Raw genomic sequence first — 12,783 nt, forward strand, 5'->3', positions numbered from 1 at the left:
CGCGGGAAACCAAGCGCCGCGACCGCACCGCGCATCACCACACGACACGACACGACACCCCCCGCCAGAGCACACAGAGAGCGATACTGGACCAGGCTTTCACGCGGATTTTGAGCTCGCCCTCCCGAGGCTCCGGCATGATTCTCTTGGACACGCGGAGCTTGTTGAGCCCCCCGAAGGCGGACAGCACCACGGCTCTCATCTCCTTGGCGTCGGCAGCGCGCAGGCTGCCGGCGGCGCTGCCCTCGGCGGCCTCCTTGCCTCCCTCCTTCTCGATCATCTGCTCCGTCTCCTCCGCGCGCTGCGCTCCCTCCTTGGCCATGGCGCGGCGGCGGCGGCGGCTCCCGCCGGCTCCTCCTGCGCAGCGCGCGGTGCCGCCGTCTGGAATGGCCGCGGCCCCGTGTCCGCGCAGCGCCGCGCCGCGCCGCGGCCCGCCCGCCGCAATGCACCGATTAGCGGCGCAGCGCCATCCGCCGCCTCGGCGTGGCGGCCCCGCGGCGCCCCCCGCGGCCCCGTGTCCGCGCCCGGCCGCCGCAGCGGGGCGGAGTGGGGGTGGGGGGCTCTCGGCGCCGGGAGCCCCGCGCAGACATGGGCTGAGGGGGCCCGGCCGGTCCGGTCCGGTCCAGTCCGCGAACCTGCCGAGGGGCCGGGGGCGGCCCCGGGGGGCAGCCGGCCTCCTGGAGACACCTGCGGGGTTCCTCTCCTCAGGGGCTAGAGCCGCAAACGCGAGCGACGCGCCTGAGGCGATGGAGCCGCCAGCCCGTCTCCTCGTGGAGATGCTTCCATTCCCGCTCGGTTGTGGAGCCAGAAAGACCCCCCCCCCCCAAACGCTGACATTTTACCCAAAGCCTTGATGCACAAGCCTGGAGCAAGCGGTCCCAGAGGAGCAGTAGGTGACCAAGGCTGCTGCGTGTTTGAAAGCACGAGGGACGAGCCGGCTTCGTGTGCGAAAGCGGGCGCAGGGCGACGGGACAGATGGAGCCCGGCTTCGTCCAGCTGTAAGTCTGCCTCTGCTGAGGCAGGACCCAGGTGCCTCTAGGCAGCCTGTCATCGGCTCTCAACTTGTTAACGTGGGAGCAGCTAGAATTGATCCACTCCTATGTTAACGCCCTGGAAGGACAAACGGAGCCAGGCTGACTGGTGCTGGTCTCGAGGGTCGTGGGGGTTCACAGGCCAGGTACTCCTCTGCCTACCTTGCCTGTAAAGCCCAGGAGCCGCATCTGGTCAGACCAGCCTCGCTCCAACATCTTTCCCCCCACTATGCCCCATCACAATTTAAATCTCCACCTAGGGTGCCTGAGCCTTAAATTCAAATCCTTTCCCACTTGAGGGACTGAAAGCCACATCACCTTCAGGGCTGTGCTCCAGTCACCAAAGCCCTAGGCACGCAGAGTTGTTCCTGACCAATTCCATGTCCTTAAGCTGTTCTCTGGGCTAAGTTAATGTTCTCTGCATCAGAGAACACACAGATGGACAGTAGCCTCATGGCTGACACACACATTTGCCAGCAAGACACCCAAGTTTGAAACTGCTGTAATAAATATTTAAGCCTTCATACAATGGGTGTCTAATTGGTAATTGATGCTATCTGCTGAGCTACAGGGGGTGGTTGGACTTTGTGGGGAACTTAATCCTTTAAAGCGAGTATTGGATGTGCTGTAAGAACACCTACTAGCTTGAGCTTCGCAGAGACTCACACGAGGGACTTGCCTGGTTTCCAGGCCATAATAAGGCTCAGGCCACCACTTAGTCCAAATGACCTTAGTCCTGTGTTAATGAGGATGAGTGCCTCCAGTGTTAGGAGACAGCTGAACATAGAGTTGGAAGATCATTACTTGTGGTTTTGTAGGTGGCTAAATTTTGTCTGTAAGTTCTGTATTAGGTGCCTACACCATTTTGTAGCTGGTCCTTAGGCCTGAGTAAGTCCACTACTTACCTAAAACTATGGATGTATGTATAGGGCTTCAAAACTCAGTGCAGCGTGCTGTGGGTATAGCTAGTGTTCTCATGAATCTCTTTATGGCCACAGCTCTTGTATCAACACCCCTGCAACAACTGAACTCTTTCTAAGAAATTTCAGGACTTTTCTAACTTGTGATAGGGATTAGCATCGCCGTGTCTGGACTGCAAAGTTGTTGCAGTTGGAGTTCATTCGTATTCCTTAATCTCACGATATGTATTTATTCCATACTGGATTTTGTATCCAGCATATTTTATTTAGAGGCAGGAAGAACTGGAAATATTTTAATAGTAACTGTAATAAAGTAATGGGGTAAGATATTTTCATTCACATTAATGAACATCAGATACTGGAGGGGTGGACAGATTTTTCAGATTCTTCACACTTATTCTCAGTATATAATGCTTCAGAGTTTTCTGCCTAGTCTTTAAAAAATTTGCAGACAAAATATTTCTTAAAAGAAAATTTGATATCTAAGCCTGTTAGAAAGGTAGCAGTAAACTGCAGTAAACACATGAGGAGCAAATGGGAACAAATACTAGCCATGAGGAAGCCTCAGTAGCTTCATTATCTCAATAAGTTCAAACATATTTCATCAAAAGTGAAGTCTGATGCCTTAAATCCCTCATACGTTGTCCTTAAGATGTATTTCAGACAAAGATTTGAAAATAGCTCATTAAGACTACTGAGAATTTTCTGTGTGACATATTAAAATAATGCCATCCGCTTCATTTGATAGCAGCTTGTGGAGGCATGTAACCATTTTAAAGGTCAGGAAGTGTTTTTGCTTCCCTTGCTCCCTTGGTAAAAACGTGAATATTCCCTTCCCTGTGTTAGCTATACTTGGCTAACTCAGTGCTGTGAAAAGGAATACAAAGTTCTGTCACTTTAGATCTGGCCATCTGAATGCATGACCAGGCGAGCAGCAGCTGAATAAAGAATAACATGCATTTGATTCTAAATGATTTACTCGGTTGGCATCTTATTACTGTTCTAACTCAAATGAATGGCAAAGTGCAGAATGACCGAGGAAAGTAAAGCAGATAGTCCGCGTCAACTAAATGACATCCAGGATAATGAAGAGGCTGTGGGGCAGCTCACTTCATCACTTCAATGGTCTGAAACATCCAGAAGAAGCAAACTTGGACCTTGAAACTGCCTTTATTTGCAGTTGTTTGTGTGCAACTGTAGTCCTAGTTTATATTGATGACTTGGGAGTTTCTTGACTGACTCTATTAATAATGATTTAAATCTATCTCTATTCCTCTTTGGTCCAGAACCAAAGGTAATTTATCTTAAGTGATTTTAACCATACATTGTTTGCAAGTTAAAATGATTGAAGGATGTCCATTTTACAGAATCATAATATTCTGCTTATGATAGCCAGAACCAGTGTTTGCCTACGTCAGTTTAGTAACTGAGGTAACAGATATTTTTGCATAATCCTCATTCCACTGTTTTGATGTAATTCATAACCACTTCTTTAAGAATATGACATGATACAGTACAGAAGGTTACACTAAGATGTACAACCAGGATTTATTCTGACAATTGAGTATAAATTTTACCACTCTAGAAACAGGTTATGGGACAGACATTAATATCACTTAAGACTTAAACAAAAACATACTGAATTATAATGGATTTCCATTGACTTCAGTGGCTGGTAGATTAGACCTTCAAAGCGAAAATGTAGGACTGAACTTGATGGGTGTAGCTAAGTAGCTAGCATATTCGTGAGCCTGTTGTCAGAATCTGAACAAAGGGGAATTAGGAGTTCCTTAATCACCATCTTTATCTGCTGGTCAAGTTGGTGATACCTGTTCAGCAGCCCTTCTTTGCAATAGCGATTTTTTAAAACCCTAATCTAGAAGGAGACAGAAAACAGAACTATTGAATAAACGGTGGTGGTTACAGTCAGCTGTCTCTTGTTCAGAGTCAGATCCGTTTCTTTCAGAGCATAAACCTTTATTCAGCAAAAGAACCTACTGAAACCTGTGTGATTATATCAGGGACAAACTAGTCTTCATCACAGACGTTGTTCTGAGGGCTGGGGAAAAACATCTCTGAAACTGGTGGTGAGGGGAAGCAGTTATTCAGACTAAATCCAAATGGGTATTACCACATCTTTGGAGTAAGGCACCTGCAGCAATAGGTGTTACTGGAAACACATGAAAGGGCAGTCAACAACTAAAGCAATGAGTTAGAAGTAAGGTTTGATTCTGTGTGGAGATTTAAAAAAAATGAAACTTTGTGCAAAAGAGCCATTATTAGATACTTCTTTTGTAGGTTGCGTCCATTTTTTTTGAAAGAAGAACAACAAAAAGGTTTGCATTCAAGAAATACTTGAAATCATTGTATCTGTTTCCCTTCTTAGGAGGAACAAGATCTAGGACCCAGAATGATGGGCTAATCACTTTGCTCAAAATAAGCAACACATGGATGGCAAAACCAAATCCTTGGTTAGAATGGATAATACTGTATCTTTTAGCTCAGTTGTTCTCTCTGGGGCATAAATCAAGTCACATTTCTCTCAAAGCATAAGGATTTAAAAAAATATTTAAGCTAAGTGATGCAGTTTCCCAGTAGTTGTAAGAAACACCCAAATCATATTGAAATTTATTCTGGCCACTTTAATGCATAAACATAGCATTTTTTTTTAAACGTGCTGTGTTCCAAAACATTATTTTCTTAACAGTCTACTGTTAAGAAATTCTGTGTAGTGCAGGAAGAGAAAATAAATCCTCAGGACTCCCTTAACTTTTCATATTCTATGTCTTCTCCCTACAGCTTTGTGTGCTATACAACATCCATATTGCTTGACAGAAGATGCATATGATGTATTATGTTTTGAGTGCAAGTTCAGAATACCTACTTTGGCTGTTGTTATAACCTATAGCCCATAATGACATATATTATCAATGGAAAATGGTTTTATTGACTCCCCTGCCCCCCATATCTGTGTATAGAATGTATTAACAGAGCAAGAAATTTTTAAGGAAGGAAGCTCTAAGAATACAGGATGCTAGATTTATTTTAGGTTTGTTTGTTTGTGTAAACCAAAAGAGACCTCTATTTCCTAAGGTTAATTCACACTGAGATAACTGTTTTATTTTATCTTTGCTGGGGGCTTTTTCTTAGTGGTAGAGCTATGTATGAATCACAGGAGCAATGAAGCAATTCTCTGTTTATAGTCACTGAAAAGAACTGCACATTTCCCTTCAGTAGAGAGAAGTAGTTTAAAGCTCCTCAGAATCATCAGGAGTAATGAAAATGTGTTGTGTTTTAAATTAAAGAAGAAAAGAAATCAAAGCATTCACATGGGATTTGGCAAGGCCAAAATGACTTATCCTGTTGACTGCTCAGTTACTGTATTTCTTCATCATTTTATCATTTGTCTTATACATAAATTGTGCTCAGATAATTCAGTGATGAATAAAATAAATTAAATAAATAGATCACATTATTGTTATTCAAGAGATAAGATTTAAAACAACTTTTAAATAGATTGCAAAACTTTTAATCATGGTGTTGATAGCTGTAAGGAGACATGGACAGACCAAAATAACCCTTTTTAATGAAACTTCTTTTATATATTCATTTTTAGAATCATACTGTCTGTTTTGCTGGGCAAACGGAAAACACTGTAGAATAAAAAAACACTGCTCAGTATCTTTGCCTGATAGCTGCACATTCTAATGCTTCTGTTGTGTTTTCGGAACGCATCATTTTGTACACTGAAGACAAAATTTCTATTATACTATTTATGATAGTTGAGTTGAAGCTGTATGTTTCCTTTTAGGATTCAGCTCTGAGAAATTACGAGAAAAAGGGTGTGACACTGGCAAACAATTACAGACATAGTAAATCACAATGAACAAATTTACCGGAGAAGGGTACATCAGTAATGTCATGGCTTAAAAAGTCATTTTGGAAGAGCATCACTGAAAACGTGAGCAGACTTGCTATGTTGTCCTGACTCCATCATTTTAACTCTTTATGACTTGTTCCCCTGTTTATAAAGCTGAGGTGAATCAGGTTTACCCCACAGAACTAAGAAGAGTGGTAACACAGATTTACAATTCACTTGTAGTACTGTACAAGTGCTAAATACCGTCAGACTTTTTAAGGATATTATAATGCCCTCCTTGAATTCCAAAAAGATTCATCATGTTTTTCATACCTTGTTCTTTCAGGTAATCTAAAGGAAAAATAAAAATTACTGACACAAGTTCCCAAGTCTCCAGTTGATATTACTGTGGCCTTAGGTGCCTGGAGGTACTTTATGTACTTATTCATTCTGTGTAACTCTAGGCAATGAGAAAGAGTAATCCCGCTTGGCATTTTGAGTCACTTTGGTCTCAGCGATTATGGAACCAGAGTAACTTGTTAGAGGAAGCTTGTGAAAAAAATAATGTCTCTGAACTTTACAAGAGAGCTTAAGTGTACAGAAGAACTCAGTCAATGAAGAAGAAAAGTTTGAGAAAGATATCCCCTTGTTAGGTAACTATATCACAGTGCATAATATCATCAGGAGCATCTGTCTGGGAACGTTGTCTTCCAGACTGATTACATCTAATAATACATTGTATTTTTGATCAAACTCACCTCTACAAATTGCCAGGCTGCTTTACCTTTTTGTGGCCTATGCTTTTTTCCTTACTAAATATATATATTTCTATGTGTATATATATCCTTATGCCTCTGAATCTGCTCAAAACACAATTCTGAGCTTTTAGGTTTACTGTGCTGAGCTCAGCTCTGTTTTGCATGTTTCTAAAGTTAAAGTCCAAGAGCGTGGAACATGAGGTTTGCTGCTCTGGAAGCAACTGAAGCATCAAGCTGGAGTTTAAGCTTGAAGGCATTACACTAATTTACAGCTCTTGTGAGTGCTCTGACATAGCACAGAATTTCCGTAGGGTTTACAACAGAGATCTCTCCTCCTTTCCCCATACACTCTTGATGCAGCTTTTGGTACCACTCTAATTTTACCTTTTGTGATGGGCCTTTTGAGGGGAGGAACAGGATGCTCTTGAGAATGACTGTGCTTCCTTTGGAGTGTTTTATCATGATTCATGCTACCCTTAAACTGTTGCTTTTATTGAGTTCAGTAGCTCATTGCCACTTTATAACTCAGGCAAGGGTCATTGATTTTAATTAACCAACTGAGCATTCCACTGCATTGTCTTCTACAGTCCAACAGGAGATAAAAACAAACAAAAAATCCTCCATAAATCCCAGCTTATTAGGAGATTGGCTTACTCTGAGCACTGTTAACATGCTAACAGAGTTGTTCATTTCAAAACTGCTACGCTAGATCTCACCTGGGCTGGCAGAAACACTGTATGACAGCACACGAGTCTGCGATAAGGTTTTACAACCACAAAGACAGATGCCTACCACATCACTCAAAATAGCTTTCTTGAATAGTAATTTTAATGGAGAAAATGGTAAATTAGAAAGGTATGAACCAAGCCTGAAAAATCTTAACTCCTTTCCTACCTAGAAAAGTGGGCGCTTAGACTACAGTTACACATACTAGTGAAGCACTTTAGGTAAGCTTATGAGATTGATAACTGCACTGCACCCAACATTTATAATACTGCTAGAACAAGTGCTTAAGTTTTATGACCTATCTATTGCCTCTGTAGCTATATTTCAAAGCAGAGGAAAATAATGAGTATTCTAGTTTGAAAATGAGCCAGTTTGCCAATATTAGTGTTTATTACAGAAGAGGACTAACTGCCGTTCTCTTTGTTTCTTAGTATTCTTAGTAGTGTTTCTTAGGGTATGAAGAAGTATTGACTTAATTACCAATGCGCTTTTCTGTATTAATCAGCGAAGTGTTAGACAAAGGTAATTTCTGGAGTGAAGACTAAGGCTAACCTTGCATAGCAAAGCCTCATAATTGCAACCACGACAAATAACTCTTTAGCATTCCAGTCTTTTGAGAAATCTGATCTTGTTTGCTGGACTCGAGTCTATAAGTGAATTTAGAACTTCTGTGGAAAAAAAAAAAAAAAAAATCAGGAGTCCAGAGCCCATACAGCTTTCTCACATTTGTCACCGACATAAAATCTACGTGGCAAGAGACTAGCAGGGAAGAATGTTGTTGTGGACTCCAGATAGACAACACATCTTGGAAGAAAAAGCATAAGATAAGCATCTATTTTTTCCTCCTTCTAGAAATTGTGATGACAGATTCCAATTTTGATAGGAGAACTTGGCCATACAGGACATTAGACTTTGAAACTCCAGCTAAGGAATCAAAGTGGGGCTCCTTACTACCATTGCATCAATGTAACCTCTATGCATTTCTGAAATTTCTGTCTTTGAGACAATGCTGAAGGGCTTAGAAGTCTTGATGAAATGATCTTTAACACAGAAGGATTAGATCATACCAACTATCTCACAATCATTTACCGGATCTTTTGTCCAATCTAAAAACACTGCAAGAAAATTTAGGAACTCCTGATAAATCTTTTTCTGTTAAGGTAAAATGAAAACGCCATAACTACTTCCTGAGCATGCAGCTTGGTTCTTCCTCAGTTTGGGAGGGTTCTAAATCTCAAGACTTGCTGGTAGATATGCCAGCTGATTTAAATTAAAATTGAAAACTGTTTTAGGCAACAGTATGGAATGCAGCCAAAGAGTCACTTTGTCTTTATGAAATCACAGTGTAAGGTAGGCCAAATGAGTGCTGGCATTTGCGTTACTCTTTAAAACAATGTAATTCAAAGTGCAGTCTATAGATACAGTTGAAAAAAAAAGTCAGCAAGTGCTAAAGCGGAGAACGAAGTCACAATGAAGAAAATTGAAATTTCATAGGGAAATCAGTATTTTGAACTATCCAAATAGAAAAGCTCTTCCTTTTTGTTGCATAAGAATAATAAACAGAAACTTTTCTGCTTAATATTTTAGTCCTGAGCTGAGCAATGTCCTTTAATGACAGGAAATTAGCCAGCATCCATCTTTAAATGTGAAGATGCTGAGTAGTATCTGGAACCTAAGGTGGAGCACAACAGAGGTTGTGTTGCTAAATCAGATCCAAATGCCGATACTACCTTGGTTAAGCTGAGGCATCAGAATTAGTTCTGTTGAATGCTGTCCCAGTTTCCTCAGAGTCCTCAAATTCAATGGGATTGTCAGGCACATATAATCCCAGAAGACCATGAGGAAAGGAATTTGTCAACCTGGAGTCACCTCCTTAGTAGAAGAGGCCTGCACTACTTTCATGTTTTTAACTGAAGGGTTTAATTTCTGCAGTTTAGAAAAGGTGAAGCCACAGTTGTGTTAATCAAGTTAAAAGAGGAGCAAGAACCTATAAGCTATTATTAGCTAGATTCAGAGAAGATCAATGGTGCTCCAAAAAGTCAGTATTGTAGGATTTTTATCTTGTTATAAGAGTTTTCACAAGACAACATTGTGATTGGAACTTGCTATATTATGAGAGCGCAGTATGGGTGGGAGTGTGAAGTAATTAAGAGAGAAGACACTGCCCTAAAGACACAACTAACCTAAAGAATCTGATATCATTTGGGGGAAGCAAGCACATCAAAAGAGTAATCCATATGAAGTTGTTCAGAGAAGGTTCATGAGTTACTTTTGAAAATGTAGCTCCTATCCAAATAAAACATTCCTGTAAGACAGACAAGAAATCTTTTAAATAGCAGAATGGAAGTTCAGATGTCTGTGGTACTGCAGGTGAAAACAACCAGTGACACAGAACAATTTCTTTAGTGATACCCAGCTGCACAGCGCATGAGAGAAATGTGAGTTATCATGGCTGACCTCTGCAGAAAGCTTCAAAAATTCTATAGAAACAACTGAACAGAATACATATCAGTAGGCTTCCTGAATGGCTAGGCAACAGCAAGTTTTGTGACCAAAACGATCCTCAAATAAAAAAAAAGTAGAGCCAAGAAATGAGACGAGACTGTCAAACATGGAAAGGAACTTCCAAGAATTTACCAAAGATTCTGATGAAAATTCACAGTGATCACAGCCACGCAGCTAATGAGCAATGTCAGAACCGGAACAACTGAAGCTAAAAGGAAAGAGATTATTTCCATAATAAAAATAAGAGGAAATTGACATGCCTATGTCACCCAATTAAAGATCTCTTGACATCAAAACCAGTAATGCATTAAGCCAGTCATGCATTGCTGTATGAGAGACAGAATGGGCCCCAAGAAGGAACAGGTTCCTACCAGAGCAGAAAAATGGGACTCAAGTACCTCAGCCAGGAGCTGGATTTCTCTGTCAGGAGAATGGGAGATTCCTTTATCAGGGATAGGCCACTCTGAGAGGGTTAGTCCAGCCTAATAACAGCATATCCTTATCCTTAACACATTTTCTTCCTGACATAGCTGAAACAGAATTACAGGATATGCTCAATGATATATCCTCATAGCAACTCCCCTTTATCACTGCTCTCTGCTTTGAACAGTGCCTTCCAGGAAGGAAGTCCTTGTGGAGTAGATCTTGCAATAAACAGTCCAGGGCCTTTATGACCTCTGCATCACAACGTAGACAACATGCGTATGCACAGCTAGTCAGTGGCAGAACCTAAAACCACCCCTAACTCACAACTTCCAGCTCTCTGCTTATTGATTTATGCCTATGATACCTATGATGCCTTGCTGAGTTACTTCCTATTATCTGAGCTGCTGTAATGGATATTGCACATCCGCAGACCGCACCGTTTGTGAGGTAAATGTCTTTTTCAATTAGCCTAACACATTTTATCTCACAGCTGGGCAGGAAAAGGGCACATATTAGTTCACAAAGAGTTATAGAAGATTAGCTGTCAGGAACTAACTCAGCCTTTATAAATCACGCTGCAATTCACGAAGACAAAGTCTCCGGCAGTTCAGAATATTCCCACTTTCCCCTCCCTCAGCTGCTCGCTGCTCATGCCCACAACCTGCTGCAAGGTGTTGTCTCCTCAGTTGTTTTGGCTCACCTTTTTTTTTTTTTTTTTTTTTTTGAGGTCACACTGTGAAATGCAATGGGGAATTACTGCAGCTTAAAATGCCCCAGAGCATCAATCAAATTAAAATGTACGCCCTTACTGCAAGAACTTGGAGGAATGGCTTCCAAATTTTTCTTTACCCAATGATCTCTTTCACAGAACTTTTCATTACCTATGTGGTACCCCAGACCTCTTCCCTAAAATATCCTTGTTTTATTCTTATAGGCCAAGCTGAGTACAAGCAAAAGCATGGGATCTCTGCTCTTAACTGTTTTCCCACCTCTTTCCTTGTAGCTGAGGGAGGGACGAAACAGGGAGCTGTAACAACGGTAGAGCACCCTTCAGCGAGGACTGTGCCCCAAGCTGCAACTTTTTCTCTACCTCCAGACACTTTCCCATCATCCAAAACTTAGATTTCAGATGTGAGGGGAGAGCCTCAGCACAGTGCACTTCCAAAGGCAAGGATTTACTAACCTGAAAATCACTTCAGTAACTTGTGCCACTTTGCTTCAGAGCCAAACAAAAGGAGCATCGCCATAACCACCCATTGTCACCCTATGTTCACTTAGAGCCAGGAGCTAGAAAGTCTGCAAAAACAGGTGGTTACGGGGATGGTCCTTTTGTTCAGCTATGAAGCCAAGTGGCACATCAAAAGTGACTCAGCTACCAGTTGTGCCAAGGAATGCCACTTAAGCTGTGAGTATTTGCCAGATTCTGCCAGGACAGGGATATTAAAGTTTCCACTGGGTTCACTAGAAAGCATTATCACAAGGAATCCTAGCCCCCTTTAAATGAAATAATATTCACTTAATGTGAAAAATGATATTATTTTATTCCTTGACTCAAATTTAAACTGCTCTGTCTTTTCTTCAGGCTAGAGTGTATTTAACACTGAGCAGTCAGTCATCTACACTATATACTCAGAGGCTCATTTAAACACCATCAATCTCTTGAGATTCACTGTTGGCTTATCTTCTAGGTTCAGAACAATTCTATATTGTTTTATATTTTACGGGTTACAAGATGAAATGCCAGCTATTTTGTGGGTTACAAGATGAAATGCCAGCTCTTCTGGAAGAGAGCTTCCCCAAAAGGAAATGAAGGAGGAGTTAGAACATACCAGGGGGGAGCATTGTAAGAGTCAGAATGGAAAGTCACTTTCATGTCAGGTTTGATACTTAGTTTGCAAAGACCAAAGAAAAGTACCCCAAATTAACATGGCAAGCATCTGAGCTGGGAGATTTAATTTAGTTTATTTTAAGTAACAATTCACCTTGCATTTTGCCTCTCTGAGCCCTATGCATGCAGGAAATAGGCTCCTGGACTGTTTGTCAAGCTTCCATTCTTATTACAACATATACGCAAAAACTTACTGTATGAGTTTTTTCTCCGTCTTACTGTTCCCTTAGGTTTCATGAGAGTATAATGGCATTCTTCAGCAACGTTCTGGGCAAGCTTGGTTTGATGCTACAAACCGTACTTATAGAAGTTATCTTGATAGTCACTAAAATTAAACTTTGGTGACATACTACAAAAGGAGTAAGTCCTTGATTGTTTTCTACCATTAAAACTGCATTCTTTATTTGTAAGCAGACCAAATAGTTAAGAGTTTACCAATTTTGTTAGAAAGCATAATGGTTTGCTTAGAGTAGTCAGGTGCCAATGACAGCCTATACACTGTAGCAGTTTAGATGAAGCAGTTGTCATGACAACTCAATTAACTAAATCAACATAGCTGTATGGAGCAGCAACCCATGTCCTCTACATCATCTATACCTCAGCACAGAGAGTTTTGAGTAGCTGTGCAAATGAACGTCCCCCCATTTCCCTCCCCTCTTCATCAGGAAAC

General features: G+C 41.5%; 1 protein-coding gene across 2 annotated transcripts in view; it reads right to left on the bottom strand.

Annotated features, from left to right (window-relative positions):
• The window catches only part of VAT1L (vesicle amine transport 1 like), a 74,225-nt gene extending 61,442 nt beyond the window's left edge, over positions 1-12,783 (bottom strand). Inside the window, exon 1 of one of the 2 annotated variants that reach the window (XM_009669502.2) lies at positions 843-12,783. In XM_009669502.2, the coding sequence (XP_009667797.1) occupies positions 843-1,051 (209 nt within the window). In that variant the 5' untranslated portion in view covers positions 1,052-12,783. Of the gene's footprint in view, positions 1-92; positions 483-842 lie in introns of those variants that run through there. The other variant, XM_068956218.1, reaches the window with a different exon arrangement.

Source organism: Struthio camelus, chromosome 10 (assembly GCF_040807025.1).
Source record: "Struthio camelus isolate bStrCam1 chromosome 10, bStrCam1.hap1, whole genome shotgun sequence".
NCBI classification, from domain to species: Eukaryota; Metazoa; Chordata; class Aves; order Struthioniformes; family Struthionidae; genus Struthio; species Struthio camelus.